Genomic DNA, 17,799 nt, shown 5'->3' on the forward strand with positions numbered 1-17,799 from the left:
CTGAGCCAAAATCAAGGTGTTGGCAGGGCTCCTCCTTTTTGGAAGCTCTGAGGGAGAATCCCTTTCCTTGCCTTTTCTAGCTTCTTTGGCACATGGCCCCCTTCCTCCATCTTCAAAGCTAGCGATACTAGAGTCCTTCTCACATCCCATCACTCTAATCTCCCTTATGATTATGTCAGACTCACCCACAGCATCCAGAGTAATCTCTCCATCTTAAAGTCCCTAACTGATCATATCTGGAAAATCCCTTTCGCCATGCAAAAGAGCATACACACTGCAGGGATAAGGACACGGACATCTGGGGTGACTATTACTCTGCTTACCAAAAGCACTCGCTAAATACAGCACTCTTCGGGGGACTGAAACAAAACACAGTCCTTCCCTGGGGAAGATTACAAGTGAGAAGACATTTAAATGGATAAGGAGATACAAGAAAACTATGTGCCATGACAGAAGTATGCACAATTATAGCACCATGGAGGAAACAACCATCTGCCTGGGGTACAGCGTGAACCAGAAACAATTTTGGCTAAAAAATGGCAATTGTTCTTGACATGTTCATATGACTTAATCACTTTTATCCAGGTTTTGAGACTCTGGGATATTCAGCACCAGCTGGCCATCCAGAGGATAGCTTGTTCTTTCCCCAAAAGTCAGGACTTCAGATGTCTCTTCCACTTTGATGAAGCCCATGGACGACTTTTCATCTCATTTAATAACCAGCTCGCGTTGTTGGCAATGAAAAGCGAGGCCAGCACAAGGGTGAAGAACCACAGGAAAGCAGTCACTTGTGTTCTTTACAATTCGGTCTTGAAGCAGGTAATGATGCTTTTCTGTCACTCTCCTGACAAGTCCCCATGTCCAGAGGCTCGTTCCTTTAATTCATCCTAAGGCAACTAAGGACAAATACAGAAGAAAAAGAAATTGTGGGAAAGCAACGATTTAATAGCCATGTGCTTTTCTGCAATGATGTGTGTTCAGGTGGGTTTGAAGAGTGATTTCATTTTCAGCCAGTGACCACAGCGGCACAGATAGAGTTATAAGGAATTACAATACTCCAGCAAAAACAAACAAAACGTGTAATGTAATTGAACTTCTGTTTGTTACTTGCTAGTTTGGGTCTTGATGCCAAATGCCAGTGAACCTGATTGTAAAATTCTATTTTAAGAACGCCATCCTCCCGTATCCCCGTGGAAAGTTCTAAAATATGCATGAAATGTAATTAGCAGAGATCCATTTTGCCAGCGCATTTTACACCAGTGGCTCGCAGTGACAGCCCGGAATGTATTCATAATAAAATGGTTCAGTTAAATGTGGTACCACTTGGTATGCAGCAGGAGTGTTGTTTGTCTCCCCACCACTTTAATGACACTTTGCAGCCCTTGCTTGTGGGAGCGCCACCTGAATGTCAATGAAGAAGCCCCAGCTCCTCTGGAGCACAGACCATGGGCCTGCTCAGAGGATGGGGAGGGCCGGCGCCTGGTGTCGTGGAGGGAGGGGCACCCGTGGAGCTTAGCCCGCTGCAGTGATCACTTCAGGACTGACAGTCACTGCACAGCAGGAGCCGAGCAGAGAGCCCGTATCCAGCTTGCGGCCAATTAAACAGTCACGCCGACCCCTGCTTCCCTTCCCTTCTGCAGAAGCTTCTGCATTCGCGCAGAAATGAGTAGTTCGGGTTTTGTGTGAGGGCTGGAAAGCGCTTTGTTAGTAATGAGTACTGTGTCATGTCACTACTTCAAACACTCTGTTTTCTGGTTATTCTAGGAGATAAAAATCCTTTACGAAACAATCCATTTTGAATTCCATCTGTGGGGAACAGTCCGCCGTAAATGTTCTACTGAACTTGATGAAGGCAACCAGTTAATTCGGCTCCCTGGTGGCCAACCGAGAGATGTATTTATTTCCAGGAGAACGTTTTGCTAATTGAGAGTTGCAGAGTTAAGAAGCTGGGCTTGTGTGTAGATGTTAAGATCCTATGTCGTCTGGCCGTTAGATGAGCAATAGTCCATGAGGAATTCAGGAAACAGGACACAAAGATGTGGAATCTTCCATTTGGGACATGAAGATAAAGCTAAGCTAACGCGAACATAAGCAGGTTACAGGGTACAATGGAATATGCACATAGGGTATAGGCGGTGGGAAGAATCACCGCGCGATGGAGTTGGGTATTTGCACCTCTACTTGTTTTTGCCGTTAAGCGTATAAATAATTAAAAGCATTAATATGTATATAAAGTACATAGAGCTGTTCATTTCATACATAAGTGTTTCCTAACTATGAGTGGCTAAGCTATAGAGAAGCACTTTAACATTGTATTACATTTATAACTATAAAAATGTATTGCAGTTAAGAGCAAAGAAAGCTATCACCCACAGTGCCATCCGCCAGTGATAATTTATCATTTCAGAGTAATTAGACAAAGCAAATAAAACCGTTTTGAACAAGTCCAGATGCCAGGAACAAGGAAGCAGATTCATCCACTGTAGTTTCTTCGTCCCCGTAGCTCAGGGAGACTCCGGTCCTGGCCGTCTTCCTGGTGCTCATTGCAGGCAGGGGCTCATTATGGGGCTGACGGATGAAAGAAGGGAAGGCAGACACGAGACTAACTCACAAAGTAAAATGGAACCCAGTAAAAGGCAGTAGAGATAAGAGCAAAGTGCTGTCCATGGCAGGTGATCAGTTCTACCTGGGGCTGGGGTGGGTGACAGTCTAGAGCCCGGAAGTCTTGTAGCGGGATTCTCTAGAAGGAGAAGGATGCAGTTCCAGACCAAAGATATAGTGTGAGCACCTCCAAAGAGGCTTGAGCACTCACCGTACATTTTTTTTTTTTAACATGGAGAGGATTTATTCTGGTGTTTGGAAGTACCTAGCAAATGTTGTGGGAGTTGAGGCAGTAAAGGGAGCCGAGAGCCAGATTGGGAATGTCGTTCACGGAGTTGACCATGGTCTGGTCTTGGAAAAATAAAGCATGGACTTGAGGTTAAAACAGCAATTTTCACAGTGTGATCTCAGACTCCTGCAGAATCTGTAAGATCAAAACTATTTTCATCATATTAATTTGTTGTTTGCTTTTGTCACTCTTATTGTCTCATGAGTGTACAGTGGAGTTTTCTAGAGGCCACACGGCAAGTGGTGACATCACTGCTCTAATGGCTAAAGGAATATATGTTTTTGTATTCCTGTGTTTTCACAGTTGCTCAGTTTAGATTTCCAATATGGTAGATATGTAGTCTATCTGTCTCTCTCTCTCTCCCCCACATAAATGGAAGCTATTTGGATTCTTCAGTAATTTTTAAGAATATAAAGGAATCCCAAGATCAAAAGTTTTGAGAACTGCTGAGTTAGATCGGAGTTCAGATGTTGGGCAGATAGCTTATCATTTCTAAGCTTCAGTTTATTGACTCTTAAATATGTGTGTGTGTGGTGGCAGGGGTGGTGGGTGGGGGTGGTGGAAAGCATAGACATGAAAATGGTAACAGCACGGATCCTTCCAGCATTGCCTTGCTGTGGCCTGCCTCTTGGAAGCAGTCCTCCTTCCTCCCATATGGCCAGACTTAGCAAGGCTCCCCCGGCCCCCCATACTTCTCAGGTTAAATGTTGGTGTTCCATGACACTTCTTTTCTTATTAACTCTTGATGTTCCTTAATCTTTCTTTTCACCATGTGTCATGTGAAAGCAGAGGTTAGAAAGAGTTAGGATGGGGGAGAGGGGGGGACCTGGAATTGGGCTTTGTCCAGGAACACCCCTGCCCGTACTCACCTCAACCCTTGCAGTTCTTGCTCATAGATATTCAGTCCCAGAGCCCATCTTTGGCCCTCTCAGCTCCTGAAGTCTCCAGGGACATGCCATACTTACCTCTCTCCTCTCTCCTCTCTCCTTTTAGAGTATTGCTTACATTTCTAGTTCTTTTCCAGTCAGACACTTAATTCTCATTTTTCTCTCCTCCTATCTTTTTGCTGTAAGGGAAAGATCCTTATTTTCCACTTCTGCATTTTCCTACAACTCCTTAGACTCTTCTGAGTATCAAATACACGCTCAGTTGCTAGGTTTGCTGAATTATCACCACTTCTCATTCCAAGTTCAAAAGAATCCATGCTCTTCAGTCCACTGGTTATCTGGTTTGGTGTCTTTTTGGTAGACTTTGTCTTTGTCTGAGTTTAATGAAAATCTTTCTTTCTGTTGTTGTCATTTTAACATGTTGCCAACACTTTATTGTTATTTCATTCTGTTTGGACTTCAGTGGAGACCCCACATGATCCCTCTATAACAGCAACTTGGTGCCCTCTGTGACTTTTCTATATCTTCCTGCCTTTTGGTATATCCCCGCACCCTCATCTAAGAAAGTGATGTTAAGCCCCACAAAATCTTTTAAAAGAAACCACATGCTTTTCTTCACCCAGCAAAGCGTGCCCTCACAGCTAGCAGCAGAGCAAGTTGGGACAGGATGAAGGAGTCCCTGGAATGCCTAATTTTGAAGGAATCAAAGAAACTCAATATCCTGGGGGCAGTTGTAATGAACTGTCTTTGCAATGAGTTCTTAAATGAAGCTTTTATTAAAAACCCATGAAGTTTAGGAAACTTTAAAAAATGTATTTGTAGGTATCCTATAAACTGGAATAGATAAAATTTCTGAGTTATCCCTATGGCTCTCATCTTAATGATGTGGGTTTATGTGTTTCTGTAAAATAGATAATGTTTCAGTTTGTCTTGCATCTAGGACATATTTATTGTCAGACTAGATATTAGGCATCATGCATTTTGGCAGATAATGATATTAACCATTTTTATTTAAATAACTTATTTTTATAAAACACTATGTGCTTATTATAAGAAATTAAAACCATGCAATAAGCTTAAATAAGGAACTAAATATTGAGGAGATATCATCAGCACGTTCTAAATATCTCTCTGTGCATAGAATATTTTATATAAATATGGTTCTGTAAACTTTTTTTTATTCTACAATATATTGGAATAAAGAACATATATATTGGAATATATCCCCTTGTACCTAAAATGTAGATCTACTTCATCATTTTTAAAAAGCACAGTATCCCATTGTGTATGCATATCATGATTAACTGATCCATTTGCCTTGATGAGAATTTTGCTATTATGAATTTTTTTGTACATAAATATATTCACACTCATGACTTTCTCTCTCTAGGGTAAGATCTTAGGAATGCATTTCTAGGTTAAAATATATGCATATTAGATAATTTGATACACAAATTGCCTCCCAGAATCTTACCATTTTACCCAATCTCTAAGAGTAAACATATTAATCACATGCATGGTTACATAAAGAGACGTGTCAGCAGCTGCCTGGCTGCCTCCAGCAGGACCCCTGAGATCATTGGCGAGGTTCCCATAATCTGGCATGGGACGTCGACTTTGCAAATTTGAAGACTAGACCTTCTTCACTTTAGCCGGAGTGGTGCTGTTTCTTGAAGATCAACTCTCACACTATGACAGCAAACATCAAGCCAGATCATTCATTAAAATGGGGCTGGGCTATAATTTTCTAGTGACTGTGCATCTCCTGTCCTCTTTTCTGCACACCAGTTTTTGGGAATTGAGATATTTGAGAATCTAACCAATTCAATTGGTAGTTCCCTTGGTAATTGTAAATCTAAGCAAAGGGAAATGGACAAGCTTGAGGGAAATTTATCTCCACCTTACAAGACATTATACTTCTTTAGTGCTTGTATTTAGGGCAAAATCAATGAGTTTCTCTTTTGAACAGAACTGGATGGACACTAATGAAAACTTTCTCTTTGCCTGCCTTATTTGCTGGGCTCCAAGTGACCTTCCTTTTATAACAGCTTTTCTTCAGTGGTCGGCTCAAGGCTGTACTTCGTTACATGTCAATCCTGAGGCCATGAGCTCTGGTCACTTGTTGGAGACATGGGAAGTACCCTAGTCTTCGGGTTACTCCAAAACACACACATGCACACACGTGCACACACACACATATGCACGTGAATATTTAAATCTGCTTAGCTGGGAAGGAATAAAGCATTTCAATGTTACAAAACTCAAAAGGACAAAAGGGTACACAGTGAAAATTTCCTCTTACCCATCTTTACCTACTCATCTTCCTTCCCTGGAGGCAACCAGTTTTTATGACTTTCAGGAGCCCCCTTTCAGAGCTATTCTATTCACACAGAGGTACATATGTAGACTCACTTTTAAATATGGATATGTATGATTCTTAATATTTAAGAACTGATATTATTTTAAATGTTTTTTTACATAAATGATAGCATATTATGCAGAGAAACACTGTTCTGTACATAGATTTTTCACCTAACAATCCAGCCTACAGATCATCTTACCTCATTACCTGAAGATTATCCTCTTTCTTTTTTACAGCTGCACAGTGTTCCATTACATGGGTGTACCAAAGTTTATTAGTTTAGATTGATTTCAGCATTTTATATGACAAATAACGTAGTAGTTTTTAACCTTAAGCACACAACTTTGAGCCTGAGTCAGGAAATATCTGTGAAATAAATTCCTAGAACCAAAATTATTGGGTCAGAGAGTATTTACGTCTGTAACCTTGATGGATATTGTCCAATATTCTCCATAAAGTCGCATGAAATCCAACAGAAGAGTAGGAGAGGACCTTTTCCTCAGCCTCTCTCATCACCACAGTCTTGGCTTTTTTTTTTTTTTTAAACAATTTTTTTTTAAGAGCACTTTTGGGTTCACAGCAAAATTGAGTAGAAAGTACGGAAATACCCCATATACCCTGTCCTCCCATATGCATCCCCTCCTCCATTATCCACATCCCCCACCAGAGTGGTACATTTGTTGCAATTGATGAACCTCCATTGACACATCATTGTCACCAAATGTAAGCACAGTTTACAGTAGGGTCAATCTTGGTGTGATACATTCTCTGAGTTTAGACGAATGTATAATCACATGCATCCAGCATTATAGCATCCAGCCTTTTCAGATCATCTTCTATCACTCAGGAATATGCGTTTATGTCTCCTCTATGTATTTTAATGGCTTGAGAGCTCAGTTTTTGAAATGTTGAATGGTATTCCATTGGGTGGGTGTGCCACCATTTATTTATCCATTCATCTACTGAAGGACATCTTGGTTGCTTTCAAGTATTGGCTGTTATGAATAAAGCTGCTGCTTCTTTTTTTTTAAAGATTTTATTTATTTATTTGACAGAGATAGAGACAGCCAGCGAGAGAGGGAACACAAGCAGGGGGAGTGGGAGAGGAAGAAGCAGGCTCATAGCAGAGGAGCCTGATGTGGGGCTCGATCCCAGAACGCCGGGATCACGCCCTGAGCCGAAGGCAGACGCTTAACCGCTGTGCCACCCAGGCGTCCCTGAATACAGCTTCTATAAACATCCATGGATAGGCTTTCACGTGGACATAGGTTTTCTACTCCTTTGGGTAGATCTCAAGAAGCATGATTGTTGGATTGAATGGTAAGAATATGTTTAGTTTTGTAAAAAAAAACAAAAGTCAGTTGCCCTCTAAGGTGGCTGTGCCTGTCTGCTTTCACACCAGCAATGAATGAACGTTCCTACTGCTCCACGTCCTCAGCAGCACTTGACGTTGTCCGTGTTCCGGATCTAGGTCGTTCCGATAGGTGCACGGTATCACGTTAGTATTTTACTATTTCCCCAATGACATATATGGAGCATCTTTTCATATGTTTATTTGCCATTTGTTTATGTTCTTTGGTGAGGTGTCTGTTACGTTCTTTGGCCCATTTTTTAAATTGGGTTGTTTTATTGTTGCTTTTTTTTTGTATATTTTGGATAACAGCACTTCATCATACGTGTCTTTTGAAAATAATTTCTCCCACTCTGTGGTTTATCTTTTTATTCTCTTGACAATGTCTTTTGCAGAGCAGAAAATTTTAAATTTAATGAAGTCTAGCTTATCAATGACTTCTTTCTTGGACCATACCTTCAGTGTTTTATCTAAAAAGTCACTGCCAAATCCAAGGTCATTTAAATTTCCTCCTATATTTTTAGGTCTCTGATCCATTTTGTTGATTTTTGTGAAGGGTGTAAGGTCTGTGTCTAGAGTCACCTTTTTACATGTTGATGTCAGGTTGTTTCAGCACCATTTGTTGAAAAAACTACTCTTTTCTATTATATTGCTTTATCTTCTTTGTCAAAGATCAGTTGACTCTATTTATGTGCATCTGTTTTGGGACCTCTCTATTCTGTTCTGTTGATCTAGCCGTCTATTCTTATGCCAATATTACACTGTCTTTATTGCAGTTTTATGGCAAATCATGAAGTTGGTAGTGTCAGTCTTCCAATTTTGTTCTTTTCCTATAATATTGTGTTAGCTTATCTGGGTCTTTGGCTTCTTCATATGAACTTTAGAATTGTCTTGTCAATATCCACAAAATAACTTTGTGGGGTTTTTATTTGCATTGCATGGAATTTTTGATTAAGTTGGGGAGAACTGAGATCTTGACAGTATTGAGGGTCTTCCTATCCACAGTACATGGACTATCTCCATTTATTTAGTTCTTTGATTTCATTTATCAGAGTTTTGTACTTTATGTCATATAAACCTTATTCATTTCTTTAAGATTATACCTAAGTAATTTCTGTGGATGCTAATATAAATGGTATTACAGTTTTATTTTCAAATTCTACTTTTCATTGCTGCTATATAGGAAATGGATTGACTTTTGTATATTAACCTTGTATCCTGCAATCTTGCTGTAATCACTTATTAGTTCCAGGAGTTTTTTGTTGAGTCTTTCATATTTTCTACATAGAGGATCACATTGTCTGCTAACAAAGACAGTTTATTTCTTCCTTTCTAATCTTTATACTGTTTATTTCCTTTACTTGTCTAATTGTATTAGATAAAGTTTCTGTATGATAGTGAAAAAGGGTGATGAGAGGTAACTTCTTTGCCTTTTACCTGATCTTAGTAGGGAAGCTTCACATTTCTCACCATTAAGTATGATATTAGCTGTAAGTTTTTGCAAATACTCTATCAAATGGAGGAAAAATCTCTTCTATTACTAGTTTACTGATAATTTTTATCATGAATAGATGTTGGATTTTGTCAAATGCTCTTTCTGCATCTATTAATATGATCACATGATTTTTTTTTTTTAGCCTGTTAATATGATGATTGCAATTAATTGATTTTCAGATGTGAAGCACCCTTGCATACCTGGGATAGATATCACTTGGTTATGCTGTATGATTCTTTTTATGCATTGTGGAATTTGATTTGCTATTATTTTGTTTAATATTTTTGTATCTATGTTCATGAGACATATTGGACTGTAGTTTTCTTTTCTGTAATGTTTTCATTTGGTTTTGGTATCAGAGTAATACTGGCCTTATAGAATGAGTCAGGAAGTATTCTCTCTGTTTCTATCCTCTGAACAAGATTGTAGTAAATTGGTGTCATTTCTTCCTTAAATGTTTCATAGAATTTACCAATGAACTCATACAGTCTGGTGCTTTCTGTTTGGGGACATTATTAACTATTGATTTAATTTTTTTCATTGATATAGGCCTATTTGGACTTGTCTTATGTCTATTTCTTCTTGTGTGAGTTTTGGAAGATTGTGTCTTTAAATAAATTGGCCAATTTCATCTAGGTTGTCAAATTTGTAGGCATAGAGTTTTTATAGTATTCCTCTATTATCCTTTTAATATGTATGGGGTCTTTCATTTCTGATATGAGTAATTTGTGCCCTCCTTTTTTTTTTTTCTTTCTTAGCCTGGCTAGAGTCTTATCAATTTTCTTGATCTTTTCAAAGTACCAGCTTTTGATTTCATTGACTTTATTAATTTTTGGTTTTTAGTTTCATTGATTTCTGTTCTAATTTTAATTTTTCTTTTCTTCTGCTTTTAATTGTATTTTCTTTTTTCTTTTCTAATATATGCATAAATTTCCCTCTAATTTCTGCTTTCTTTACAACCTAAAAATTTTTATTTGTATTTTCATTTTATTTATTTACTTACTTACTTATTTTTAAAGATTTTATTTATTTGAAAGAGAGAGAGAGAAAGAGAGAGCATGAGTGGGGGAGGGGCAGAAGGAGAGGGAGATGCAGACTCCCCAGTGAGCGGGAAGCCTGACCCAAGGCTCCATCCCAGGACTCCAGGATCATGACCTGAGCTGAAGGCAGATGCTTAACCAACTGAGCCACCCAGGCACTCCTATATTTTCATTTTAATTTAGTAAAAATATTTTTAAATTTCTGTTGAGAGTTCTTTGAGCTGTATGTTGTTTAGAAATGTGCTGTTTAATCTCCAAGTATTTTGGGATTTTTCCAGTTATCTTTCTGTTATTGATTTCTAGTTTAATTTCACTGTGGTCTGAGGCCAGATAATGTATGATTTTTAGTCTTGGAAATTTGTTGTGTTTTATGTCCCAAAATATGGTTTATTTTGGTGAATGTTCCATACAAGCTCGAGAAAAATGTATATTTTGCTATTTTTATATAAAGTAGTTTATTTTATATTTATATCCACTTGATTGATGATGTTTTTGAGTTCAACTATATCATTACTGATTTTCTGCCGGCTGGTTCTGTCCCTTTCCGATAGAGGAGTATTGAAATCTTCAGCTGTAAGGGTGGATTAATGTATTTATCCTTGCGTTTCTACTAGTTTTGCCTCATGTAGTTTGTTGCAGTTGTTAGAATCATACATATTAAGGATTATTGTTTTCTTGGAGGCTTGACCCTTTATCATTATGCCCCTCTTCATGCATACTAATTTTCTCTAAAGTCGGCTTTGTCTGAAGTTAATATAGTTACTCCTGCTCCCTTTTGATTCATGTTAGCATGATACATCTTTCTCTATCCATTTTACTTTAAATCTGTATGTGTTTTTATATTTAAATTGGGTTTCTTTTATATGCCATAGTTGGGTCTTGATTTTTTTTTTTTTAGGATTTTAGTTATTTATTTGAGAGAGAGAGACAGATGGGGAGGAGAGGGAGAAGCAGGCTCCCCCTGAGCAGGGAGCCTGACCGTGGAGCTAGATTCCAGGACCCTGAGATCATGACCCAAGTCAAAAGCAGACGCTTAACCAACTAAGCCACCCAACCCCAAGGTCTTGATTTTGACCCAATCTGACAATCTGGCTTGATTCATTCATTAAGTCTATTGACATTCAAAGTGATTATTGATATAGTTAGATTAATAGCGTTCATATTTGTTACTGTTTTCCATTGGTTGCCCTTGCTCTCTGCTCCTATTTTTACCTTCTACTCTTTTTCTGACTTTCATGGCTTTGATTGAGCATTCAAAATGATTCTATTTCCTCTCTTTTCTTAGCATATCAGTTAAATTTTGTTTATAACTTTTTTAAATGGTTACGCTAGAGTTTTCAATATATTTTAATAAGAAATCCAACTCCACTTTCAAATAGCACTGTATTACTTCACAAGTAGTTCTATTACCTTATAATAAAAAATGCTGTAATTCCTCCCTCTTTTCCCCTGTATCATTGCTGTCATTCACTTCCCTTATATATAAGCATATATCTGTATATAATCATATATGTATACATAAGCATACATAATTTAATACATTGTTGGTATTATTGTTTTGCTCTGTTAGATCAATTAAGAATAAGAAAAATAGAAGTTTTTGTTCTATATTCATTTATTCCTTCTTTAATGTCCTTTCTTTTTCATGTAGATCCCATTTTCTGACTTAAATTATTTTCTTTCTCTCTAAAGAACTTTTAACATATTTTGAAGGCAGGTCTACTAGCAACAAATTTCCTTAATTTTTGTTTGTCTGAGAAAGTCTATTTCTCCTTTATTTTTAAGGTTATTTTCACAGGATACAGAATTCTAGATTGCTGGGTTTTTCCTCTTAACACAAATATTTCACTCCACTTCCTTCTTTTTTTTTTTTTTTTTTTTTTTTTTTTTTAAGATTTTATTTATTTATTTGACAGAGATAGCCAGTGAGAGAGGGAACACAAGCAGGGGGTCACTCCACTCCCTTCTTGACTGTATGTTTTCAAAGGAGAAGTCAAATGTAATTCTTTTTTTTTTTCTTTTCAAATTTTTATTTAAATTCTAGTTAATTAGTATACAGTATAATATTGGTTTCAGGAGTAGAACTTAGTGATTCATCACTTCCATATAACACCGAATGCTCATCCTAACAAGTGCCCTCCTTAATACCCATCACCCATTTAGCCCAACCCCCACCCACCTCCCTCCATCAACCCTCAGTTTGTTCTCTGTCCTTAAGAGTTTCTTATGGTTTGCTTCCCTCTCTCTTTTTTTTTCTTTCCATATGTTCATCTGTTTTGTTTCTTAAATTCCACGTATGAGTGAAATCATATGATATTTGTCTATCACTCACTGACTTTTTTAGCTTAGTATAATATCCTCTAGCTCCATCTACATTCTTTTGGTGGCTGAGTAATATCCCATTATATATATATGTATATATCACATCTTCTTTGTCCATTCATCAGTGTATGGCTTTTTCCATAGTTTGGCTGTTGTTAATAATGCTATTATGGATATTGGGCTGCATGTATTCCTTTGAATCAGTATATTTGTATCCTTTGAGTAAATCCTAATAGTGCAATTGCTGGATCCTAGGTTAGTTGTAGTTTTAACTTTTTGAGGAATCACCATACTGTTTTCCAGAGTGGTTGCACCAGTTTGCGTTCCCACCAACAGTGTAAGAAGGTTTTCTATTCCTGCATCCTCAGCAAAATCTGTTGTTGTCCTGCTCAAATGTAATTCTTATCTTTGTTCCTTTGAAGGAAGTTATCTTTCTCCCCTGGTTTCTCTCAAAATGTCATCTTTGGCTCTGATACGCCTATGTGTCATTATTTTTGGCATTTATCTTTCTTTGTGTCATGTGAGCTTCCTGGATCTGTGATTTGGTACCTGTTACTAACTTGGGAAAATTCTCAGTCATTATTGTTTCAAGTATTTCTTCTGTTCCTTTTTTTCTTCTCCTAGTAGTATTCTCATTGTGTGAATGTTATACCTTTTGTAGTTGTCCCACAGTTCCTGGATAATGTTTGTTTTGTTTTGTTTTGTTTTCAGTCTTTGTCCTCTTTGCTTTTCAGTTTTTGAGTTTTCTACTGATATATCCTCAAGCTCAAAGATTCTTTCCTCAGCCATATTCAGTCTAGTAGTAAGCCCAACAAAGGCTTGCTTCATTTCTGATCTCTAGATCTCTTTTCGGTTCTTTCTAAGAATTTCTGTCTCTCTGCTTATGTTACCCATCTGTTCTCACATGCTATCTTTAACCATTAGAGCCTTTTGCATGTTAAAAAAATCATAGTTATTTTAAATTTCTGATCTGATGATTCCAATATCCCTGCCATGTCTGAATCTGATGCTTGCTTTCTTTCTTCAAACTGTGTTTTTGACTTTTAGTATGTTTTGTAATTTTTTCTTGATAGTGGGACTTAAGGAACCAGGTAAAAGGAACTGCTGTAATAGGCCTTCAGAAATGTGGTGGTGAGGTGTGGGGGCAGAGAAGAAGTCTATAGTCCTATCATTAGGTCTCAGTCTTTTATGAGCCTGTGCCTCTGGACTGTGAACTTGACATCTGCTTTTTTTTAAATTAATTAATTTTTTTCCATATATTTTTCTCAGTTGTCCCCCACGCTTACATCCAAAAGGAAGACTAGAGCCAGCTAGAATTTGGTATTTTCCTTCCTCAGATCAGGTAAGCACTGATAAAACCCCAGCACGTGAGGCCCTGCTTCTCTTGAGGACAAACCTTGTTAAGAACAGAGTTACTCTAATGTATTTTGAAATAATTTCTTTCCTTCTGCCTCTGCCAGAGGCAGAAGGGGATTTTCCTCCAATCTTACAGTAAAAACCTCGCCGATAATGTCAAAATAAAACTCATAAAATTGTGGGGACCCCCTATGACTGGCTCCCCCAGGCATTTTTAACTCTTGAACTTGTCTGCTTGGAGCCTCCAGCAATTCGTCAATTACAGTGGTGGTTTTCCTCTCTTGGCACTGTTTCCCATGGGGTTTCCAATTCCTGAGTTCCTGCTGTGGTAAATTGTAATTTTTTCTATTTTCCTGTTGATCTCTTCAATTCTGGGAGTAGCAATTTGCCCTGCGACCTCATTTCTATTATTGATCAAAGAAGTGCTGTCATTTTTTTTTAGTTTGCTTAGCTTTTTTATTTATGGTTAGGATGAGTGACTTCTAAGCATGAAGAACTGGGACCTGGATGTCCAATGCAGTCTCAACTACTTTTTGAAGGAGTATTTTCTCAGTTATTTGTTTAGAATGAAGGAAACGGTGAGGTTTTAGAGTCAGAGTTCCCAATACTTTGCATTGAGCAAGTGATTTTAACTTCTCTAAACAAGAGTTTTCTTATCTATAAAATAAGGATTATAATATCCCCCTTGTAGATTTTCTGTAAAGGACAGAGGATATTGTATATAAACATGCACGGAACAGAGCAGTAGTAAAAGCTAAATAAATATAAGCTAAAAAAGGGGAAGTGATGTTTTTCTGACTTTGCCCCTAGTTCTTGGAGGTGGGGAGTGTTTTGAATGCCTGTATAACAACAGCAGGTGATCACAGCCTGCGGCCCCTCCCATCACTCACACTGCCTAGGATTGCTGATCTCCTAGCTGGTCCCTGAATGTCCAAAGGAAAATTACCTTAGGGCCTTTGTATTGCTGTTCTTTTGCCTACAACTTTCTTCACTTAGGTATCAGCATGGCTCCCTCCTTTACCTTTATCATGTCTTTCCTCAAATGATTCCACAAGGAGGCTTTGTCAGAGCTCCCAGCTTTGTGGTCCCTCCCAGAGATCACCACCTCCGTCTCAGTTACAGTTTTCTCTATAATGCTATCACCACTAGACTATATCTGTCTGTATAGCTATACAGCTTTTCCTCTTTTTATTTTCTCATCTGGCTGCATCTCTACCCCCACTAAATATAAGGGCAGGAGTTTTTCACCGCTGAATCCCCAACACCCAGATCCTGTGTCTTGCATATCGTAGGTGTTCAGTAAGCTCAAGGAATTAATTTACAAGAGCAAACTACAAATTAACCTAAAAGAGGTACTAAATAAGATTTATAAATGGAGAATGGCTGCCTTAAAATATTTGAACCCTTTTTCTGTACCAGGACTTAGCTATTATCATTCCCCTCACCTCACTACTTACTGAGATGTAACTTCTAGAGTTTGATACACAATAGAAATAAAACAGGTAGCCTGCTTTATATTATGGGGCCACAAACACAGAAACATCTGAAAAACAGAACTATAAACAGCAATTAAATCAAATGTCCTCATCCCTTAGTAGCCAGCAAAATCGGCTGCTGTAATTTTTGATTTCCCTTCTTGCTTAGACCTAGGACTTGGAATGTATATCAAGACAACTGAAATGCCTCCTGTTGTTGAACTACAAGAAGACAATTAGGGGATGTGGATACAGCCTCACATCTCTTAGAATTGTCTCATTGGCTGTGACAGCTTCAGATGAGAGAGACAAAAAGACCCGTATATTCCTAAATGGTTATTAACTCGGGTACGTAAGGCGGAGAACAGCGGTTTGCTCCTGAAGCCCACTTGCACTGGAGTGATTAAGGTACTGTCATTTCTGCTCTGCAGACTGCCGGGGCCCTGTTCTCATCTGCTGAGGTCTCACCTGATAAGAAGCAGCCAGGAATGAACTGAAAACTTGAAAAGATTTGGTATCATCAAAATCTGTCATATAAATATGATGCCAATACTCATTCCTGGGCTCTATTCCTGAGAAAATCACAGCTTGCTAAAAATAAAGTCCCCACCATCCTGTAGTCAAACCACTTCCTTCACCTGCCAAGTGATGTTAAATGCACTCCTCTTTCACCAAACTTTGAGTCTTTTCACCTGCCTTGCTCTTCTTGTATTCTGATGTTGTCATAGTGATAGAAGTCTGGTTCATGCTGGTGGTGTGTTTGTGACATGGTCAGTGCTCATTTTTCAACACATTGTTTTCCCCAAGACTGCACCTTAAGGCAGATTGCCATAGAATGAAATGCGATCGACTCTACACTGTTGTCATTATTGATTCAGATTTCATGAGAAATTGTGAAATGAGCAGAGAAAGGTGCTAAAAACTGATGAATAGCATGTTGGGGCTCAGCCAGGTGATCAAAGGAGGAAGAGTTTTGCTGCAAAACAGCAAAATGTGAAAGTTACTAATTCTTGATTGAATGTCTACAACAGATAAAAGTGGGGCAGTCAATGATTAGATGCTTTGTAATGTGGGCAATGACAGTCTTGAACAAGTAAACAGGTCTTTTCCTTGAACATTGGTCTCATTGTACTTTGCTCTTTTTTGATTGTTTGTTTTTGTCAGGGAATGCCCATCTTTTAGTACTGAAATACCTAACATAAGTTCTCAATAATACTTTTTGAACAGAAACAGTAAAACTCTTCACAATCTTTAACCTTTTCTTTAAAAAACACCATCAAAATTTTCACTATGCTTGGATAATTGTGTTTCCACAATTTTGTTTTTAATGAATACAATTCAAATTCCTAAGTAATTATGTGAGAAATTCACAGGTCTGTTATAATTTGAAATTTCAGTGTACATCTGCAATCTGCTTTCTAAAATTGTAATTGTCTATATTTGCTGTCATAGTGGAAAGAAAACAATATATTAAATATTTTTATTAAATTGGTTTGGATATGAAAAGTGCCATCACCCAAAATAGAGAGTCAGACAAATAAAGCTTAAATAGACTGGTAACACTAGTAAACTTTTATGGCTTATTTATTGTATACCATGTACAGTGCTTTACAAATATTAGCTTATTTAAACCTCTTAAAAATGGTTTGAGGTAGTTACTGTGATTCTCTCTGGTTCGTAGGGGAGGGAACTGAAGCTTAGAGACATTAAGTGATGAGCCCAAGGTCAGACAACTGACCTTCAAAGGCAGGCATCCTGGCTTCAGACTCAGTGCTCCTACCAGGCATGTTGCAGAAATCAAAGCAAATAGAAACACAGTCAGTACCTGGGGTGATAATTGAAGAGCTAGGGCACATTATTTCAAGATTCAGGCCATTTTGTCCTAGAAATTATACTATTGTTGAACAATAGTAATTAAATATTTAAGCTACTTATGGGGCGCCTGGGTAGCGCAGTCGTTAAGCGTCTGCCTTCGGCTCAGGGCGTGATCCCCGCGTTCTGGGATCAAGCCCCACATCAGGCTCCTCTGCTGTGAACCTGCTTCTTCCTCTCCCACTCCCCCTGCTTGTGTTCCCTCTCTCACTGGCTGTCTCTATCTCTGTCAACTAAATAAATGAAATCTTTAAAAAATAATAATAAAAAAAAATAAATATTTAAGCTACTTTTGATTTCAGGAGAGAAAATGTGTAACGTACATAGAGTTTTACATCATTTAAGAAGTTGTTTGATTCAGAGTTGTAATTTCAGGGGGAAAAAGGCTACAAGAGATCACGTGGTCACAATCAGTTCTTTGCTGAGCATAATGTGACAAAATCATGGCCCTTTTATTTCCCAGTCTCTCCTCTCCTTTTTACCACTGAACTGCTGTTTCAGGTGAACGTCTCTTACCTGGACCATCACAGCAGCCCCCACATAGTCTTCCTACAACCCCAGTTTGTTCTCCACGCTACTGCCGAGAGTGCCTTCACAAACCCATGAACAAAAAATGCCGTATCACCCTCCTCATCCAGAACAGTGATCGCTGTGAACTTTGAGTCATACACTCTGCTGCCCACCCAATGAAAGCTAAGGTCCCCATCGCAGTAAGAACTTCATACACATGACTCATTATTCTCTAACAT

At 38.2% G+C, this 17,799-nt stretch overlaps 1 protein-coding gene across 1 annotated transcript in view; it reads left to right on the plus strand.

Moving 5' to 3' along the window:
- Window positions 1-17,799, plus strand: part of WDR49 (WD repeat domain 49) — a 135,696-nt gene that overhangs the window by 54,769 nt on the left and 63,128 nt on the right. Inside the window, exon 7 of the mRNA XM_034663424.1 lies at window positions 586-819. Within this exon, the coding sequence (XP_034519315.1) occupies window positions 586-819 (234 nt within the window). The remainder of the gene's footprint in view (window positions 1-585; window positions 820-17,799) is intronic.

The sequence above is a fragment of the Ailuropoda melanoleuca genome, chromosome 1 (genome assembly GCF_002007445.2).
Source record: "Ailuropoda melanoleuca isolate Jingjing chromosome 1, ASM200744v2, whole genome shotgun sequence".
Taxonomy (NCBI): Eukaryota; Metazoa; Chordata; class Mammalia; order Carnivora; family Ursidae; genus Ailuropoda; species Ailuropoda melanoleuca.